This window comes from Neolamprologus multifasciatus, chromosome 14, assembly GCF_963576455.1.
Source record: "Neolamprologus multifasciatus chromosome 14, fNeoMul1.2, whole genome shotgun sequence".
NCBI lineage: Eukaryota > Metazoa > Chordata > Actinopteri > Cichliformes > Cichlidae > Neolamprologus > Neolamprologus multifasciatus.
Genome location: NC_140452.1, coordinates 35210220 through 35232291, shown reverse-complemented (window position 1 = coordinate 35232291; position 22072 = coordinate 35210220). Strand labels below are relative to the sequence as shown.

General features: G+C 39.7%; 1 protein-coding gene across 2 annotated transcripts in view; it reads right to left on the bottom strand.

Annotated features, from left to right (window-relative positions):
- ecel1 (endothelin converting enzyme-like 1) overlaps nucleotides 1-22072 on the bottom strand; it is a 55562-nt gene that overhangs the window by 8365 nt on the left and 25125 nt on the right. For both annotated transcript variants that reach the window (XM_085130449.1, XM_085130450.1), the window contains exons 7-12: nucleotides 17675-17897; nucleotides 13205-13303; nucleotides 12583-12657; nucleotides 9402-9505; nucleotides 8379-8437; nucleotides 2831-2882 (exon numbers count right to left, since the gene is read on the bottom strand). In XM_085130449.1, the coding sequence (XP_084986575.1) occupies nucleotides 2831-2882; nucleotides 8379-8437; nucleotides 9402-9505; nucleotides 12583-12657; nucleotides 13205-13303; nucleotides 17675-17897 (612 nt within the window). The remainder of the gene's footprint in view (nucleotides 1-2830; nucleotides 2883-8378; nucleotides 8438-9401; nucleotides 9506-12582; nucleotides 12658-13204; nucleotides 13304-17674; nucleotides 17898-22072) is intronic.

The following is a 22072-nucleotide window of genomic DNA, read 5'->3' as shown; positions in this document are numbered from 1 at the left end:
TGGGTCAGGTTAAGGTAAGGGAAAAACATTGACAAAGAAAAGGAATTTGACACAGTTGGGTTGTGCAGTCCACTGCTCACTGGCCCTGACCCCATGTTCCCGCTTAGCTCAGTCACTAGAGAAACTTTTCTAGACTACAGGCACCAAGGCTGGGTTGTGCCACTGTATCCATTTATTTACAAGCCATGGAACTCCGTGCAACTGGAAATCTGTCCAGGTGAAAATGTTCTAGTTTGAACTTGGTATTACAGATGTCCAAAATCTGGACAGTATGTACATTCCCGCGACTTTAGAACAAGGCTTTGTGCCTTTTGATTGATTTAAAGTCTCATTAAAGTCAGCTATTTAGCCCTTTCTCTCTGTTCCCTTGTCCCGTTGTCCTCATTAGGAAATCTGCTCAGCCAAGCTAGGTAAAAAAAGAAAAACAGATGCACTTGAGATCTAATTTGGTTCAGATTGCTATCTATCACCTTGCTCAAATTGATTAGAAAACATCAAATTTTAGCTTGACGTGAGGAAAAAATAAGCACTGGGACCTTTAGCTGCACTGTGAACGTAAATCATAATTTTTACAAATTCAGCACCAAGTAAAACAGGGACATGCCCACAACTTGTATACATTTCTCTCTTGTCGCTCCCTGCTCCCAGAAGGCAGCAGGTCACTTCACCTCTCCTTCACCCTCACCCTTGGCTGGGGTGTGGTGTCTTTGCAGCACATGCAGAAATGGAGAGCGATGAGAGGGCAGACTCGGGGCTATTCACATGGCTACATCTGAAAATGACTTTCTGACAGCTAGTCGATACGCTGCCTCACACTGGGCTCAACTCCCTCGCTAAACTAACTGGCTGATTGAAGCTTCATTATACTTGACGTGATAGTGGAGAACGGTGTGTGTGTGTGTAAGTGTGTGTGTGAGAGAAATAGGGAGAGTTTATGGGAGGTTAGGGCTACTGCAGTAATAACTTCACGGCGACAGGTGCGCACACACTCACACGCTCGCTCTCCTACAGTCATTAATTAATATTGATTAGCATGCATGGGAGCAGGTAGTGGAAGTAGTAGTGATCACCCCTAATGAAGACATAGAAATGTTAGCTAATGTTGGGCACACCAACCGTTAGGTCCAATTAGACCATATTTGTGAGTGTGTGTGTTTGTATGTGTGTGTGTTTATTCAGAGGAGCTGTATGAATGCAGCAGGTGTAGCTACTTGGACTGTATTGTATGTATCTGCTCGGAATGCTGCTCAGTAGTGGCGGCAGTGAGTTGCTGCTTTGGTTAACAAAGAGAGTTGAGCGTTGAGTGGAAAAATAGCTGTTTACCCACTCTTGCCTCAGTGCCGCACTGCAATGCTTTCTTTATGACCACACTGAAACTCTCTGGATTGATTTCCCTCCTTCCAGGCAATAGTTCAGTTCTAATTCACATGAGTACTGTATGAAAAACTACTTGTGGAGAGTTAAAGCTTACTTTTGACTGCTTTGCCACCACCGTGAACAATTATATTTCCTTAATTCCAAAACTTTTTCTAATTGGTTAGTTAATCCAAACAAATCAAACTTAGATTCTGTTATGTTCATTTCAGCTTTTATTCTTGGACTGTAAAATAGCTTAAAATAGCAGTTCAAAGTAATTCCTGTTTGTCTCAAAACCGCCACAGGCCTTACACCATCCACTGACTGTAATAAGCTATTGTAGTGTCTCCAACTTTAAAATAGATTTTCTTCTGATTGGCTGAACAAAAGACAGACCAGGAGGTGGCTGGTGCTTAAATGCTCATAGAAGGAGTTGTGTGTCTGACCACAGTCAATGATAGCTGCTTCGTCTGACATCATACAGAGCCAAGAATAGAAGAAAGGGCGAAAACTTACTGTTTAGAGCAGTATGACGCCTGAACACACATTACTTTTTCATACTTTGGCCATGTTTAATACGCGCAGAGTTGTGGTTAGAACAGTTGTGGTCACAGTTGTGGTAATCCCCAAATTACATTGATGTCCATGATGAATTTTAAATTCATCATGGACATCAATGTAATTTGGGGATTTTAATGATTTCTTTGATCTCTTTGGTAGAGGTGGAATGATTATGCAGCACACATATTTACTTCAAAAAATAAAACTTCAAAACCAAATCTGAATTTATTTAGGATTTTCTTGATTCCCTGCATGGTCAAAAGTATGTGTCACAGTATAAGGGTACACAGGAAATAAAGCTTAACATTTCTGCTATAAATCACGAAAACCTGCTTTACCTTGTGGCCATAACAACTCATTATGTTTCGAACGATCTGTTAACATCTGTGTGACTAAAGCTTTAAATAGATTATCCTACAGTGGTGGCTCGAAAGGAAGTGAGGTATTCCATGAACTCTTGGTATGTTCTGATAAACTGTCTGCAGCAAGATACATTTGAAAAGCCAAAAATCATTAAATATACAGTATTAATTTTTAACTGTCTAAAACATACAAAACTGCCTGATCCTTTAAAAAAAAAAGCAACTTCATAATTTTAAAAACAACTGAGAAAAAAGGACTTATAGAGAGAGACAGGGAGGCTGTCTGCTTTCATGCACCATCATATTACTCAATGGGCTCAAATTTAGGTGACCTCTAAATGACACCTGTTCCATTAGCGGGACCTTGTTCAGTAATTGAGCTCTTGGTGGGTAGTTAAATTGGTTTAATCAGGTGTGGTGGGACTGGAGGGGAAGCAGAGGCTTCCCAGAGTAACGCAGGCTTCAATGACCTTGTTGTGGCCGTGTGGATGTTGTTGGCTCCCTGCAGACAGCAGCAGGGAAAAGGCAGAAAGCATAAGAGAGCTACTTACTGTGGAAACTCTGGGTTGTAAAGAGTGGGTTGAAGGATTCCAGCAGGAAAGACTGTAAGAGATAAAAAAAGCAACACGAAGGCAGTCATGTAAAATTCTGATATGCTAAAACCAAAAGCTAAACCCTAAAATGTGTTAATTAGCCACTTGATAGAATAGAGAAAGAAAGACTGTTTGAAGGAAATGGAAAACACTGAACCTTTATACCTGCCATGCCCAGGGTATTAATATAAATATGTCAATACACACAACTATCTAGAACAGCAGAAACTCTAATTTGCCACCCTCAACAGCTTCCTCGACAGTCATACATGTCCATAACTACTCATACTGATTTGTCGTCCGTGAACATTCATACAACACTAAAGTAACTGAGTAAAAAATGAACAATTGAAAGTTCCTTTTTTCATAATTTGCTATTGAAATTTCTATTTTTAACAATGTGTCGACAGTAAAAAAAACCCAAAACAAAACAAACAAGATATTTTCTGTGAATTGAAAAATTATTATTGTAATTCAATAACAATTACTGTGTTCAATAATTATCAGATTTTTTGTAATTTTACACCTTTATTTCTACAATTTAAACCCAAAGACTTGTGCCTTTTTCTTGTTCTTACATTAAAATATCCCAGGGCCCAAGTGTGTGGTTAAATTTAAAATAATCCCACCCACACGTAAAGGCAGAAATGAAGGAAAACGCTGCGAGGAACATGCCAAAGCAACAGGTGGCGATATATTCCTAACCGTGCAGAAATGTTGGCCAATCAGAAGTCTAGAAGCCTCGGTGGGAAAAAGTAAACAAAGCTGGGGCATAAAAGCAGAACCGAGTCGTATGTGTGGAGGGACAGTAACTGTGTGTGTATATGTAAGCATTTAAACACTGCAGAGAGTACAATTAACAGTAATAGTATTGTAGAAATTCATTTCACTGAAACAATAACGTGGCGCACAGTGTGATGTCAAAAAATGCGCACACCTTTGACGCTGCGTTTTCTCCGTTTTTCTCGTCCACACGTAAATGCAAAAACGGAGTTTTCAAAAATATCCACCCTGGCCGGAGTTTTTAAAATCTCCGTTTTCAGTGACCAAAAACGCCGTTTACGTGTGGACGAAAGGTACAAACGCATAGAAAAATCTGCGTTTTCAAAAATACCCGGGTATGTGTGGACGTAGCCCAGGTATTTTTAAAAACTCCGGCCAGGGTGAATATTTTCTAAAACTCAGTTTTTGCATTTACGTGTGGACGAGAAAAACGGAGAAAACGCAGAAAACGCAACGTCAAAGATGTGCGCATTTTTTGACGTCACACTGTGCGCCACGTTATTGTTTCGGTGAAATGAATTTCTACAATACTATTACTGTTAATTGTACTCTCTGCAGCGTTTAAATGCTTACATATACACACACAGTTACTGTCCCTCCACACATACGACTCGGTTCTGCTTCTATGCCCCAGCTTTGTTTACTTTTTCCCACCGAGGCTTCTAGACTTCTGATTGGCCAACATTTCTGCACGGTTAGGAATATATCGCCACCTGTTGCTTTGGCATGTTCCTCGCAGCGTTTTCCTTCATTTCTGCCTTTACGTATGGACGGGATTATTTTTTTAAACGAAAACGGAAAAACTCCGTTTTCAAAAATACCCGGGTACGTGTGGACGTAGCCCAAGTTTGACAGCCCTGATCTAGAACCTAATAATACAGTTCCTGCAGAGGACAGTTACAGAAACTACCTCTGTTTGCCCACATGTACAGCTGTGACAATAAGTTTGCATAAAATCATTAACTGTAGAACACAGATGGCTTCAAAAAACAAGATTTGGATGCACAAGTTTGCATTTATTTAGGATTTTCTCTAATCCACAGAGGACACAGGATATTTGTGCCTGTGATGAATGCATGTAAACATCTGACCACAGCTGTAAAATCTGAGCAAACCCGCAGAAGCAATGTAGAAACCAGTCTCATTAGAAGCAAGTTGTTGCCTCTCCCAGAAAATAAGCTGGATTCACCAAAGTCTCTAATCTCTTGAACTTTTCCACATTTTCATACACTCTTCAAAAAACATTCAGTTTGTTAAAAACACTGTCATCTCTTGAAGTCCAAAAGAGATTTCAAATGGCAGCTCCTGGCGCCCTTTGGAGCTGTCAATCTTTGAATTTAATCCAGCCTTAAATCTTGATGTATCAGATTGTCTTTGACAGGCTGTTTACAGGATGTTAAGCTTCATGTTTTCTGTGTTCTCTAAAGGTCCTGAAAGTACAAAAAGAAAGTGATAAGCGTTGTTGTCCTTGGCTGGAGAGAGCGTTAATCCACTGAGTGGTCAAAGGCTCGCAAACAATCATATCCAGGACTACTTCATCTCACTTTACAAAAACCTGACCAATACTGTATGAGTATTGATTCTTGTGAAAATGAAAAAGCACCTGTAGAAGAGAAAATATGTCCCTGGCATTGAGGACAATTTGGGTGATGACCAGTTAGGTGATCACTGTGTGCAAATGTGACCAATACTGTAGGAGGAGTAACGATTCTTGTGAACTATTGATGGGTGCACAATCACCATAAGCTATTGGTCCTTTAGAAGGATAAGCTAAAAATAGATCCCTTTCTAAATATAAACCTATTAATAAAAGTTGTTTTGTTAACAAGGTTACTTTAAGGTTAGGTTTGCCCACCTAATAAACAATATCTTTCTCAATTTTATTGTTCAAAATCCCCACAAAGCAGCAGGAACTCTGGATTCCAAAACATTTTATTTTTAGTATTACTCTCGACAACAATATTGTTAATTTGTGCATAAAGACAATTGTCTCTCCTAGATAAACAAGTAGTCTGCAGATGCCAGTTAATATATCATAGCCACAGGTGTAGCGCTATTTGTTTAATTACAGACTTAGTTTAGAACATGAAGTAATCCGATTTACCATCTTCACCAGTTACATACTGCTTACACCTCTCTCCTCCCTGGCACTGTCTCCTCTCTCTTTCTCATTTTTTCCTGTAGGATAGTTTCCTATAGTTTCCTGTTCTTTCTTTAACTTTGATGCCATCTCTCCCTTACACACTCACTGGTCTGGAATTCTACAGCTTTTCACAGAGTTAACGTCAGAGCTACAGATTTATCTGACAGCTCAGGATGAGTGCAGGATTCCTCCCGAGGTGGGCTGTGTTATTATAAACTACTCCACTGTGTAAACCTGAAATCTGTGTTACAGTTGACTTGTACAAGAGCAGAATAACACAAAACATTTTTTACCATGAGAGCCCGACCTATCTGCGTATTGAACTTAATAACTGTGTCACATGTTTAAAGGTTTCTGTATACTCCACAGCTTGTTTGAACACAAGCTGTGGAGTATACAGAAACCTCCAATAATTTGGCTAACACTCTTAAATGCTGCTAATCTATTGGCTCACTTTAAAAAATATCTTGATTGGCTGCATGTGTCTTGGCTGCATGTGTGGCTCCCTTTGCATTCCCTACAAATATTTAAAGAAGTCAACTGAAAAATGGGCCAGATTTACTAACGCTCTACACCAGAACCAGAATCTCTTTTAGAGTGAAAAGGCCACTGTCAGCATTTAATGAAGCGGCAAAGTGTGAGTTTTGAGACTGAAAGCTGGGGACATTAATATTTTTTGTGGCTGGCCTTAGTGGATGTGTATTGTTCCTCTTTCACAGCACAAAATTTTGGAGAATATTTAAACAAGTCCTACAAATGCTAAGGTTTGCATTATGAAGTTGAATGCGAAATTTAATGCTGAAAAACGTAATTTGGCTGTGGGATTTGTGATAGTTGGAACATTTATTTATTTGGATTGAAAGAATGTGTCATTGAGATGGGTGGATGAGCCAAAACTGTGCCAAAACTTTGGGTCCGTCCTGAAACTCTTCAGCTGGTGGTTGGATGTGGTTGGATTAGTCCCTGCTCTTCAATAATAATCTAGTATTTAATTAAAACCAGGCAGAATGGAACTTTCAGGTTTTTAGGCACATTTCTGCATGAGGATCAGATTCAAACAACTCTGCCTATCCTTTCTCAGCAGTGTGCAGACAGAGCAGTCTTCATGTAGTTTATCATCATTATTTGAATAATTTTTTGGTATCTTGTTTATTATGATTACATCCAGTAACTGCCATCCTTATAACCTAGTAGAGACTAGTAGGCTGTGGAATCTTTTCTTAAGCAATAACATTTGTTTGATTCATTTTGTTCAAACATTAAAAAGATGTGCAATTCTTGCATCAAAAAAATTCCTTTGCTCAGAAAGTTCAAGAAAGACGTCAAGCAGGTGCTGGTGGTACATGAGCATAACTTTCATTTTGGACTTTTCGTTCAACCAAGAAACGATGGTCAGTCAACCTTGATTGCGTGGAACACTATCACCACCTTTCTGGAGAGTATGTTATAAGTTTTTGACTAGCACCAAAATAGTACTTTAAACAAAAGACTTGTTCAATTCAATAACAGGCCCTATAAACAGTGTTCTTAAATATATCTTGCAATTAATCAATTTTACAACTTTTACACAACAGTTTTGCTAAACATAACATTTCCACGTCATTACAACTGAAGTGGTGTCAGAAGCCCCCAAACTGCTGTGGTTAATGGAAAACAAAATGAAAAGTTCACCGCCGATGACTGCAACTCTTTGTGAGCTTATGTGGCTCAAAGAAGCAGCTGATGCAATATTACATCATCACCTACGTATGTCAATCTTATCTGATGCAATCTGTGAGAAACATTAGCATACACTTAGGATGGCAATTACAATTTTAAAGGGTGCTTAACTTTCTTTGAACACCAGTGTATATACGAGTGTTAAATAGGAACTTTTAATTAAACCGCTGATCTGTCTCCATGCAGCGTAAAGGAAGCCAAAGAGTCACATGTGCAATTAAAAAGGCCAACGTTATTTTTGATAGAAGAGCAAACAGGATGAAAAGAAATACTGGGGAAGAAGAGGAAGAGCTGACGGCGGACTGGATTAAGCGGAGCAATAAGAAAGAGAAATCAAAAATTTGTCTAGGTCCTGATGACTGTGTTTGTCTGAATCCTCCTGTCCTCCAGCATCAGCTTGCGAGCGGGCCATTGATTTTTCTGCAAGAGATTTAATCCAGCAGGCAGGCAGACGCCAGCAGCGGGCCAATCTTGGGAGAAAATGAGGGGGAGGGAGGGGTGACACGGCAAGGCTAGATTTGTTAAAACTCGGGAAGGTGTTACTGCTTGTTTTTCCTCCAGGGGGGTATTAGGTATGTGAGGTGGAGATCGAAGTAGAAAGTGAGCGATGAGAGGGAATATGATATGAGGAGGTGTATTTTTTTCCCCCTCCCTTCTTCTCGCGGCCATCGTATTTGGCTTGTTGGAAACAGACGGCAACATGGTGTAATTGTGTGTAACTAATGCGCAGTCCATGTCGTGGTGCAGAATGGAAATGGAGGAAGGATTGCGTTTGTCTCTCTGTGTGTGTGTGGGTGTGAGGAAACAGATGACAGAGAATACAGAAATATCAGCACATACACTGTTAAGGCACACACTCACCCATTTGGTTCTTGTTAGGGAGGTAGTAGGCATTAAGCGCCTGTGGGGGGAGAAGCCACCTGAGGAGAAAAAAACAGTCAAACAAACAGGGTTTTACAGAAGGGATTCCTCTCTCTCTCTCTCTCTCTCTCACACACACACACACACACACACACACACACACTGAAATCACCACTGAAAACACACCCAGATCTGGAACAGAATCCAAAAAAACCTCTGTGTATGTGTGTGTCTCTCTCTCTAAACCCCCTGGTGAGAAGTATTCAGTGTGTGGGGTCCCACGGCTAAAGCTCCTTTCTGCATATGAAAACACGGACAGTTCCTTTATGGTAATCCACTTAAAGCCAGTCCAATCGATTGTCACGAAATCCCACAAATGACTAATGCTCAAAGTGTGAGATGCCCTTGTTCTAGGAGTGAGAGAATGATGGCTGTGTGTGGACTGCACAGAGATTGAGGGGAGACAAACACAATGAAAAGAAGTAGTATTTCTTTCTTTCTTCCTTTTTTATTTCACAGCGACAAGACCGAGTGAGTGATGAAAGGTTCACTTTTTGGATGATAAGGCGAGGAGGGAGTGTGTGATTTAACTCTTCAGGGCGTTGAGTGTTGGCTAATGATACAGTTGTTTTGAGCACCTTGGAATACTAATGTGACTGTAATGTGTTGTCATAGCAGAGAGGCATTCAATTCAGGCATACAGGGCTGTATTTTAGAAAAATGAGTTGCATGTCCCACAGCACTTTTCTCCTGCCTGGCTGCTGCAGATAAGTAAATCAAATGGATTTTCTGCGGCTGTGTGCGTCGACTGGTATCTGTTGCTTTAATTTACAGGCACGTCAACAAATGTTCAAACTAGAAAGGGATTCACGGGGACACATGTACAGGATGTCTGCCATGTCGGAAACACACTCTCGGTCGGTGAACCGCAGCATCCACTGAGAGCCTTGTTTAATTGCTCGCAGTGCTTGTCAGTGAACCGGTGCAGCTCAGTGTCTGTGCTAGTGAAATTGTGACACTCACGCTGTTTTGTCCACTTTCTCGTGAATTTTCCTGACAGACAGCTTGATGTTGAACTTGATGCTGTTGAGGATGTTCTTGAAGTAGGCCTTCTCGTCCACGTCGAACTGCACAGCATACATATGAAATGAGTCAGAATTTCTTTACATTATAAATCAATAATAAAATCACATTTTTGGAAACATGGCCATTAGATTCTTCCATCTTTTACCATTTGTGACATAAGACACAAAAGCTACTTTTGGGTTTCCACAGTGGGCAGTGCTACAGGTTTGACTATAATGCCAGGTGCCCTTTCTGATGCAAACCCTAAAGAATTTGTGTCTCTTCTCACGGTTGAACCAGGCAGTGTTAGGTGAATATGTAAACCATTAGTCTATTAAGCCCTTTTTAGACAAATAGCTGAAGAAGAAAGTCTCTTTAGAGGAAATGGCCACTGATCACTTTTATATCTATGATGAAATACAGGGTCTATCAAACACAGTCATCATATGACTGTGCAGCTGTTCACCAGTGGCAATCAAAACGTACTGTTAGAAGGGGAAAATCTGTGAGTTAGCAGCTGATAACAAGCTCAAAAAAGTATGAGACAGATCTGAAAATCATATAAATGTCCAGATGCTGTGCATCCAGAGAAGGACCGGTTGAGCACTGACAATAAAATGTTCAAATTCTTCAATCGGTTAAGAGTTTAGGTGTTGTTTTCAAAAGCACATGCATAATATTAATCAAGTATCATCCCTTATAGCTAACAGTACTGCTATTTTCGTATATGTGCTGTTACATCTTATATTGATTACTGTAATTGTATCCTCTCTAGTTTGCCACACAAACTTCTACATATACTTTAACGGGATGAACATTGGTTCAGCTGCTTGTGTCATTACCAGAACCAATTCCACAGACCATTATTACCTCTGTCCTCCAACAGCTTCACCTATAAAATACCAAAATTAATGCTGCGATTCCATGCCTTACCTTCACGTTTTTCCATAATCTTGCACTTCTGTATCTCGCTGATCTGACCTAATCATCACCACTCCTTTATGTTTTCTGATATCCTCCCCCTCTGTTATATAACTTCTCATTATGCCACCTGACTCCTTCTGACTTCCAGAGGCCTAACAGATTTCAGCCGAGTGGCCTCTCGTCTTTGGAACTCACATTTGCAATATCGATTCTCTCCTTAACTTTAAAGCCAGTCTTAAAACACATCATTTTAAGTTTGTGTATTCTATTTTTTAATGAATTATTGACTATTCAATTCTGAGATGTATCAACTTTTATTTCTAAGGTGTTTTCTAGCTGTCATTTTGGTTTTTGGGATTTGGGATTTCATTACTTATAAAGTGTTGAGCGTCCCGAAACGCGCCTATGAATAAGATGTATTATTTATTATTTATTATTATTATTATTATTATTATTATGTAGGAAGTGTCCCATGTAAATTTAACTATTCAGTTGCAAACCCAAACCTCTCCACTCTCCACTTTAAGCTGTTGAAGCCTTTAGTAACATTTTAATGGGATTAATTAGTACTCTCACTGTGGTGAATAAAATTCTATTTGTTTATTTGTTTTTGTGATTCAGTTTATGGTTGTAGCTTGCATACACATACACACACAAATATGGTCAATTCTAGCTCTAAAGAACCAACATGGCAGCATTTTGTGGGCCAGTTTCCTTCGTGTCCTTTGTCACCTGTCTATAGCTTTATGCAACAGGTCAAGCTTTTCTACGAACACTATAACACCTCAGTCAATAAAAATGTTTTACATTATTGAATTTGGCAAAAAACAACAACACAAACGTAAAAATTACACAGTCCCATTTTATGTCCCAGATGCCAGGAAATGGCTGTTTATTAAAGATTAAACATTTCAATTGCAACTTGCTAATTAAAGCTTCAGATGTGCTCTTCCCTCCTGAGTCCAGTCTTTGCGCCGAACTTCATTTGTAAAATATTTATTAACAAGTCTATATTGTTTGTGAAAGTCTGCCATGCTGTGAGGTAATTAAGTCGTATGAATAGTGGCAAATAAAATGAATAAATAGTCTGCGTTGACTAGAAGGATCTTATTTTTGTTCCAGTACATGGCAGTACTGCTCCTCCTGCAGTGGCGCCTCAGCCCTGACATTAAAATGCACTTGCAGTAGTTTATTGTACACAGACCGATTCTGTTCGCTTGGCAAAAAAAATTTAATGTATCATGCTTTGTAACATCTCCATCCTTTACACTGGCAATAAACACACCATTGCTCATGCTTGCTTTTTTTGCTTGTTGAGTCTCACAGGGCTAGATGAGCTTCTGTGAGTTTGTGACAAAAATGCACATCTGCTGAAAAATGATGGTAGCAGGCTGAGGAACTTTCACTTACTTTGATAATGGATGAAATTGTTGACATATATTTAGGTGTTTTAGTCTATACAAAAACAAAGATAAACCATACTAATGAGCTTTAAAGGAGACAATCAGTTTGGTTACCTTTGGATTAAGCAGGTAGCTGTTTCCTATTCCCCTTGCTGTTGCCTATGCTAAGCTCACTATCTGCTGATGACATCCTAAATTGTAACACATTACTTAAGGAAGGAATTCTTCAAAAGCTTAATTTTTTTTTGTTGCATTAGCTATGTTACTTTAAGTGAACACACAATAGTGTGGACAAAGTCTTTCACACAAGTGAAGTGATGAGGAACTCAAAAACTGGGGCTGAAAAATGAAGCCAACACTGAAGCCAAAAACTGCAGTTTCTCTAAAAGGACACTTCAACTGAGCGAGTCCCCATAGACTCCCATGTTAAAATATCTAAATAAACAACAATACAATCCATAATTACAGTCTGGTATAAAAAAGAATGCTTAACAAAGTGCTTAACAAATGTATCAAGTTTAACCGCATGTTATAAAAAAGAAGGATGAATATTTTAGAATTCTGTCAAAAACTTGTTTAAAACGAAAAATTATGTTGTTATTTAGTAAATAACCGAAATTTTGCATGGTAAATAAAAAAATAATCATGCACTTTACTATGCTAAACTATACCATAATAATGTGTCATAGAAAAACAACTGCAAAGACAAAGACAGAGTGAGGTAGAGCAGGCTGCTGGGCAACTGGATTAGCATAAGTGTGGTAAGTGTGATGACCGCATGCTGCAGAGTGAAAAAGATGATGATGACTCACTTCATACTCTTGATCAATGAGCTCAGGTTCGAGCAGGAAGTCTGGGTATCCTGTCATCACTATCATGTGCTTCAGCTGGGTGAGAAGAGAAAGAAAATAACAGCTGAAGGGAAGAAAAAGTGGGGAGCAAACAACCAAACACCCCACAGCAACTAATAAGCACCCATACACACTTAGTTTAGGACACAGGCCCTGACAGAGCACGCGAGCACACACACACACATCTACATACACACACGCACACACGCATGCACGCACGCACGCACACACACAAAAGCATCTGCTAATCAAGCAAACCCAATGTAATAGGATTACAGGGAAGCTCTTTATATTCAGCATGGCCCTCTAAAAGGATTATAACTTCAGATTGTAAAAGTATTAGAAGGGATATCTTCCAGTGCAGACCCTAAATCAGCACTACAGAGAGATCCGGATTAGGCAATCCTCACTTCTCAATGTCAAGCCCTAGATGTATTCTATCACACACTTCTATCTAACAAGCAATCAGTCAAAGTCCCGGAAAGAAAAGAATCGCAAAGAAATAATTGAACCCTTTTCAAAAACTAATTGGATCTAGCAGAAGTCGTGTTTGTGATGCAGAGGCTCAGTTAATGCTCCAAACCTTTGCTCTAGCAGCATCCTTGGTGGCTTCATCCATCCAGTCAAGTTCCTGCAGCCGGAGGTCCAGAGAGTGCTTTATGTCCTCGACCAGCTCCTGTACCTGTAGAGAGATCATCCCGCAATTCATTACGTGTTCATTTTAAGCCCCACATAAGTGTTCTTGTACTCCATTCTAGAGTAGCTTTGCATGATTCACATTTCAAAATAATCCTTATTTACAACTGGGTGTTGGTGCAGCTCCTTTAGTCATCCTATCTGAAACAAACTGTTTTAGCTCCACTCCCTTTAAATATATTTCCACTGTCAAATACTTTGTGGCAAATAAGTAATAGCTGCATCTGCAGTGAGCCTGTCATCCTGTGCTTCGTCTGTAGCACGCTGGATTGTAGTTACTGACTACAGTTTGACAAACTACTTGGAGAAGCAAGGTAAACAACTGAACTGTGAGGAGACTGTCCAGTACTAAACTGATTACAAAATGTCTTGGTCTTTCACACAAATGAAAAAATTAAATAATACTAAAACGAGCCGTGAAAAACTTGTTTGGTCATGGCGAGGCTGCTAATAAACATGATCTACAAGGTCTTAAATTAAGAAAGAATCTAAAACAACTCTAAAAGGTTGGAGTATTTTTGGTGACTGGTGACCTTTCGATTTAATGGCTGTTTTTTTTATCCCACTGGGCAAACTGATCAGGCCAAAGGGACTTGAACTACAGGTTTATAGTGCTGATATCAGCAGGCACAGAAACAACAGCTGTGACCAGCCCAGACAAGGAAGTTTACCATGTGACAAATGAGATGAAATTTAAATGTGTCCATTCATCCTTCCATTTTCTTTCTTATCCAATTCGGGGTTAGACAAGCCTACCCCAGCTGCCACAAGGTAAGAGACACTGTAAAAACCTCTACAGTGCAAAAATATCTGATTGGCTGTTCTGGTCTCCACAAATTTAACTTTTAAGATATTTTCATGCGGGAATGGTGCTGTGTAAAATACCTGCTCGATTCATCAAGACATCACATATTTCCATAAGTGTTCTAACGTTTTCGGCATCCAAGTCTGTGATTGGCTGGTTTTGTGGCACAAATATAACGGCGTACACAAAGAGTTGAACGCGCACGGGCAGAAATGCTGAGAGCGCGAGCAACACATTGTGAGCGAGAGGGGCTGCTATTGTGTGTGTGTGGATAATAGCAAACATTGGAATACATTTTTTGCACGCAGCAATGAATTTTGTTCACTCAAATTCAGCTTTTCTTCGCCCAAAATAAATTCTCCTCAAAATGCAACACTTGCATCTGCAATTTCTTTTTACTTGCGCTCAATTTTTTTTTACGTGCGCTCAGAATAGTGGCACAAAAATAACGCCATAGATAGCTTGCTGAAGAACTCGAGTTTCTTCTCCCCCCTCCATGCTGTCAGACACTTGAAAGTGACCCGCGCGTGCTTCCCAGCCAATCACAGCGCCGGTACAGACACCCAGCCTTCCGTTTCCATTAAACTCCTTCCGTTTCCACTATACTCTTTCATTCACATAAATTATTCTCTTGCATAAATATATTTTCTTCAGACATGTATGCATTCTATTCTTACATACATATATTATTTGTGAGATTAAATGCATATTGAATGCATGTAAATGAGAGCAAAATGTAGGAATGCATAAATGAAAATGCATGTATGTTAAAGTGAAAATTTGTAAATATGTACATTAAAATACATGTATAAGCAAGCACAATATTGCAATGTGTGTAAACATGAGAATAAAAATATCTAAATATAAAAATTTAAATAAAACTATGTGAGAGTGAAAGTATATGTATGTGAAAGAAGAATGTATGTGTGTGAAGGTGAAAGAATGAATTTTGGCTTGTACGGCCCCTCATAGTATACCAGTGCTGATTCAACCATGTTGACTGGGTTGTGACTCCAAGAAGAGACGCAATCTCTGATGCAGATTCTCATGCCTCAGGTGTTCTTCTACCAGTGTCTAAACCTCTGTTAGATAAACTGTTTTCAAGGGCTTGTATTTAGAACGCAACAAATCCAAATAATTAAATAAATGGAAGGTCAAGCTACAAACTGCAGATGTAGTGATGTTTGTGCTGGTTTGTCTATAACTAATTGGATTTTGATTACGTTAGGCTGCAAGTTTTTGTAGCTCCATTAGTGCAGTTTTTAATGTCACAAGAGTGGAAAGCAAACTTTAATGTCTGATATGTAATTACCTAAACTGTGTTGCTGAAAAGTGTTCAAACCAGCACTCAAGCACTTACATTGCTTTTCTGTTTTCCAGCTCAAGCAACTGAAATTGGAAACTTTTAAGCCCCAGCTCTGCACGCAGGGTGATAAAACTTGCAGACTTTTGTTTTTATTTTTAAATTTCATACCGCAGAAGAAACCTTCTAAAACATTTTCATCTTAACCTGTAATTGAAGATCAAGTACCTTCTTAGTGCCACAAATATAACACTAATCTTGACGTTTTTGGCATTGATTGTCCAAAACTTCTCCGGATTACAACTTGTGCTTTCTGGAACTGCTCTAAGCAGAAATGCTATTCCTAGACGACACCGGGACATGTTGTGTCCTTCAGTTCGCTCCACATTGGTGATTCAGGATAACAAGGAGGCTCGTCTTTCCCCCTCTGTCTTCTGTCTTTCAGCGTCAGCTCCTGAGACTCATTAATTCTTGTTGGTGCTGAGATAAGCAGGATTGGTGAGTCAGTCAAGGCATTGCACATCGCCACCGGCTTTGCATCCGGTAATGCTCTTGTGTTGATAATGAGGGCTCCAACCTGTGTGGACATGGCATGATCGTACACAGCGACATCTGTGAGCAGCGTGAGATATGACCGGTGTGGAAAAGAGTGAGGTTAAAAAAAAACAAAAGGCAATAACCTCGCTCAAGGCTTCCCTCCACATCTGCAAGAAAGAAGAAGATGATGTTTTGATTGATTTTTTTAAATGACTTAGAGATGCTCTTGGGATTAGCACCACTTCATCTGATGAGAACTTTCCCTACTGTATGCTTGATCATATAAATCCTTCCTCTCTGGTCTTTTATTAATCAGAAAGGCTCCACTAGCTTGAAGCATTTTTGAGATTTACACTTAGTATCTTATTAGAATCTTGAATGGAATTTAAATTTCAATTAATGCAAAGTGTAAAGGAAGTATTCAGCACCCATAACTTATCCAGTTGGGCCAACTTTCTTTATGTGTTATAGAGCTTTGGTAGAGTTTTAAAAGGTTGCAAGACAGATAGCTGATGAGGGATGAAGCATGTACAGTGGACAGTGAGAGTATAAGAAGATGATGAAAGGGAGATGATGGAGAGCTTAAAGATAGAGCATAGGGTTACAGAGGTTAGAAATCCCATTGGGAACCATATCCCCATGTCCCAGAGTAGACATGGGACTGAGATGAGACTATGTATGGGGAAAGATTAAGGTGAAAGCGAATGGGACCAGAAGGCAGAGGTGAGGGGTTTAGTAATGACTGACCTAGGCAGAAAGCAAAATAGCAAATGAGAAGTAGAGACTAGAATCCAGGATTTTCAGATCCCACACCATAAAACAACGTAAAATCACATGGCACACCATCAAACAACAATCTGGCTCGAAATTTTCTCCAGGACCCAGGTTAGAATAACTACTTTAAAATTCTTTTTTTTATCTATTGCTATTTTGCACTGCGTTGTCTCACTCGCAGCATGACTATATAATTTCTTCTTCATCTTCTGTTTTACCAGCAGTTAGCAATACATTTAATTGGAGCTAGAAGTTGTACTGCCCTCTAGTGGAAGAGAATGTAATTGTTCTGTCCGTTACTCACTGCCGGTTGCTTAGAGTACCAATCAGGTGAAACCAGACATTCTTCCACGGCACACCTCTGTGCCACGGCACAGTGATTTGGAAACACTGGAATTGCATGTAGGAACAGGAACAGGGGTTTCATGTTTTGTTCTAATAATGCATCATGGAGTAAATGGTGCAATGGTGAAACTCATAGCTACACAGTGGTGACCGTGGTTCACGGGTTTTGGGAAGTTTATTTCAGACAGTGTATGAACTGAGGTGCTGCACCTTGACCCTGTATAAGATCATGCACAGTGGCTCTAGTAGAGTGCAAAATTAAACTCAATTAAACTAATCTCAATCACATTAAAGTCAAACAGATTATTTTATGACTTCTTTTCTTGAAAAATAATGACCCCAAGTTTGGTTAAAACATTACAGTTTTGGGTGTATAAATTAATAAACTTATAAACGTAGTTCAGCCAGGCTGGGTCTCTGTTAAGAGCCTAAACTGCTAATAAATTCAAACTGATGAAATATCTGTCGAGTTTCTAATGTTAAAAAAGTGGATTCAAGTCTGAGGCTGATTTCCTTTGAAAACAGCCTCTTTACTACTTTACCATCTTTACCACTACAGTGCCCCCTACCACCAGTCCACCCAGATTCCAGACCTTAGCCCGGCTCTCTGAGGAGAAGTGTTGCTGGACGAACAGGGCTCCCAGGGCCATGCCGAAGTGTTTGTTTGTCTGGGTGAGGCAGAGCCTGCCTAGTTCCAGCTGCTGCTCAGTGCCGTCAATCTCTCGGGAAAACTCATGGATGGTGCTGCGGAAGGCCGTGGACAGATGTTCGCTCAGTGCTGCCACAATACGCCACAGCATGTAGTTATGAAGAACCCTAAGACAGAGGGCACAAGAAGTAGTTAGTTACATTATGTAGTTTAAGGAAAAAATATACTTTGCAAAAATGTTTTTGAGACATATGTTTCTAGCAGAGAACCTTACTTAGATATGAAATGACCTCAAGGAAAACAGTGCAGACTTAATAAATGAGACTCCAGCGTCATGTGATTGTGTTTAACATTACAGGAAAAGGATAAAATACTTCAAGTGGCCCCTGGTAATTAGAAGTTGTTGCCAAGGATGAGATTTTAAATCTCAAAAATGACAGAATCATACCAACATGACAGCTAGCAAAGTTGTAACATGTTTTTAGTGTCAGTATAACAGACTGATGGTTTGTGGAGCTGACATTACAAGCAGGAAGTGCGAATCACTAGTATGGTGTCCATCTAATGAGACATTATTAAAACAACATTTAAATACCAAAGAGCATTACAGTCACATAACTACCACCAAATTCAGTCCTGTTGCTATGACACACTTTTAATGACAAACACAAACAAGCTGAACTGTATTTTATGGGATACTGGTAAATACTAAAACAAAAGCATAAAAAGAGAAAAGTCAAATACTCCCTCGTGTCAGTTTTAAGCAAATTAGCTAACATTAGCTAATTTTAGCTAACATTAGCTAATTTTAGCTAAAAACTGCTAGTTAACGGGTAGCAGTGAAAATCCTGAACTATACCAGAGTGTATTCATATTCCTTTTGAATAATGATTTTTACTTCTAAGAACAAGGCTGTGTTACTTTCAAAACCTAAATAGCATTGGTTTCTAGCACAGTTACGCCTGTGTTCTCTTTGTAAAGTGACATCCACTATATCTAACAGTAATCTAGTCCCATCTGGCCCAAACTGCTGTTTTTCCATCTGCCCTCAAAGCCATTTAAGAGTCAGAAAAGTCAGAGAGAAAACAAGAGGGAGACAGTGATCGAAGAGAATAGTGAGCAGTGAATAGTGAGGAGTCAAGAGGGCCCAACAGCTAAAGAACAACTCCCTCCAATCCAGACTGACTCACAGCAGAGGGGTGACGAAAATGTCGAGCGGGAGGAAAGAAAATGGATCATTCATTTATGTATTCAAGCTGTGTCTTCTTCGATGAAGTGCTGGTGTGTCCTCGTGCCCCCACTGGGAGCAAGCATCTACTCTGCCCTGCGGGGACAAATGCCCCCTCCTCCTACTGTGAAGCTCCATGCAAACCTCGAGGCATATTGTTGTTGTTTTCCTCATTTTTATACATAAAAAAAAATTCCCTTTGCGTGACAGATATTAAATCAAAAGCGCCTTGGCAACAGCACCCTGAGGTCTTGCCAGCAAAGCACTTCTGAAGTGAATTTAATTGACGGGAAAAGGAAGAGGAAGGCAGGATGTGGAGGGAGGGAGGGTAAAAAAAACAAAAAAGGAGAGACTCAGGTGGTATCATCTAATCAGCATGAGTTACAGGTGGGGCTACTTTGTTTCATTAGCCGGTTTTGTTGTCAAATATTTGTTCCACATTACTGAACATGGACAGGTGTGAGTTTATTTTTTTTTAATGCATTTGAGTATCTGTGTGTGTGTGTATGTGTGCGTTTGGCACAGGGTGCCCAGCAGGGCAGCCACATGTGTGGAAGTCATCTATATGATAATAGTAAAAGTACAGCGTCTCTGCTGTTTGTGTGGGAGCGATGCGTGAGCTGTTTTACTCGAGGCATCTTTGAGGAACAGTAATGACTGTAATCTCTAAGAGTAAGTGCGGTTACTGAAACCCAAACTTGCATCTAAAGTTTGCTCATTTACAGGCTCATAATTTCGTTTTAGGAGGCTTCTGGAAAAGGTTTTGTAGGTAACAAAACAAAAACAACAAAGGGAGGCACATCCATCACACAAAAACTTTTTAAATTCTCAAAGAATCTAAAACATATATTTACAAGAACAGACACTTTTAGGGTACAGTTTAATTAATGTGCCAGTGTAAATATCAGTTGTATCTGTTTGCTTTCCAGGGGAATGTTCAGGTTGCAGGAATGGGATAACACATCCACCGCCCGGCACCACTGGTTTAGAGTACTGTTAATTACATTGTCTCTTACATGACCATCAGGTGAGAACATGTAATGTACCTTGGTACTTTATTCAAGTACTTTATTAAAATAAAGTTTTAATGTTCTTGTACTTCTTATACTTGTGTTTCTGTTGTGCCAATTTTACCTCTACTTCACTACATGTTGTATGAAACTATTAGATGCTGTCAGTACCATTTATTTTAACGTTTTAGTTAGAGGCAGGTTGTTTGTTATCCACACCACCTACTCTGTGCCTAAAAATGAAAGTCTGCTTTAATGCACTGAAGTAAAAGTACTTTTTTTAATCAGAAAAATTACTTTATTTTATCATAAGTAACAGAAGTTGGTTCTATAACCAATCTATGATTACTCATCAATTGGTTATATGAGTAATATCAGTATTAGATTACTAATACTGATATTACTGCCCTAAGCAACATTTTAGTATTGTAGCCATAGGCTGTGTATAAAAAATGGACATCATGTCTGTCTTTCTCACATTAAGACAGGGGCATAAAATAACAGATTTAGCAACTTTAAAGGTTAAAGTTGAATAAAATGTTTAGCATAAATTAGCAAACTTTCCTCCCCCGAGATAAGAACTTCAGACTTTATAAACATTGCATCACGATTAATAAACTCTTTCAAACACGTAAAATGTAACACTTGATAAGAGTGTTTTCGGCACCCTCATCCATACTGACGGGCACACGTGTGTGTACTTTGCTGCGATTCCATTACTGCACAGAGTTACATGAAAGCAGTGTCAGTGAGAGCGCTGCACAGATCAAGTCTTAATCACCAGAGGACTGAGTGAAGGCTCATTAGCTGAATGGATTTTAATGGGGCTAGTTAGGGAGATGAAAAGACACTGTCCCCTTGCACTGCATCAGCGCATTACTGCAGGTAATGACCCTGACGGTAATGGAGGAGGGAGGGCCACCTCTCTTCCAGGCTTCACTGGAGGTAAACTATAATTTTGGCCTGACAGGAGAAACGTCTTGCGTTTGATTATTTTGTTAAATCATAAAATTAAAGTGGAATAATGGGATTCGGGCACAAGGCTTTAGGTTGCAAAACCAAAGCACAACAGAGACAACAAATCACATATATTTATACCTTTTAGTGGAGACTTACCCAAATTACCTGAGTGTAGCCTAACTGCACATAAATTCAGCTAAGCTAGGACTCAAATCATGCCTGCTGAAAACTATAGCGCCATAAAATCTACTGTTTGGTAAACCACTTATTTGCAAAATGCTTTACGGCTACACTGAGCGTACTGTACATTTTTAATGGCATCCCACCCAGCAGGAAGTAAACCCTCCACTGCTGCTGCCCCACTTCTGTGTGGTGAAACGCACAAAAAAATGACAGATTCTCCCGCTCGCCTTCGAATTGCACAGCCCAAACAAAACCGGATTCCCACACACACGCCCTCAAGAGTGACAGATGAACAGACGGAGCAGACAGAGGGAGCCGCAAGGGAGGAGTGTGTGTGTGTGTGTGTGAGAGAGAGAGATGCTGGTGTTGTCATTATGCTTTCCCCTTCATTGGAGGCCTGCTCATCTGGCTAATGGGATTGGCTGCAGTTGCCACTGTGCGTGGGGACCACATACACACATGCAATGGAGGGAGTATGAAGAAGAAGAGAAGGGTGGATGAAGGATGAGGAGACATGCAAGTGTGATTGCTCTTGTCAGTAGATTTGTATGATGAGAAAGACTTGAATGTGAGAACATGGAAGAGAAGAAGAATAAAGAGAAGGACCTGCCTGTAAAGATGGAGGGCTTGCAAAACTGGCAGTGGACAAAAAAAAGAGAGAGATAGAGCTGTCAGTAGCAACCTGAAACCACTGAGGTGAAGAGGAGGAAGGGAAAAAGAGCAATAAAGGAAGTACGCAAGATGGAAACACCTGGGAAGGAAGGTAAAGAGTGACAGGCAGATGCAACTTAAAAAAACAACAACTTTGGAGACAGTATAAAAAAGGAAGCTGTCTGGAAGTAAATGAAGCAAAAGGAAAGGAATCAAAGTCAGAGATAAAAAATAATTGATGAAGGAAAGAAGCAGTGGTGGAAACAGAAAGTAGGAATAAAACGGAAGGAACAAAAAGAAAGCAGGGTGT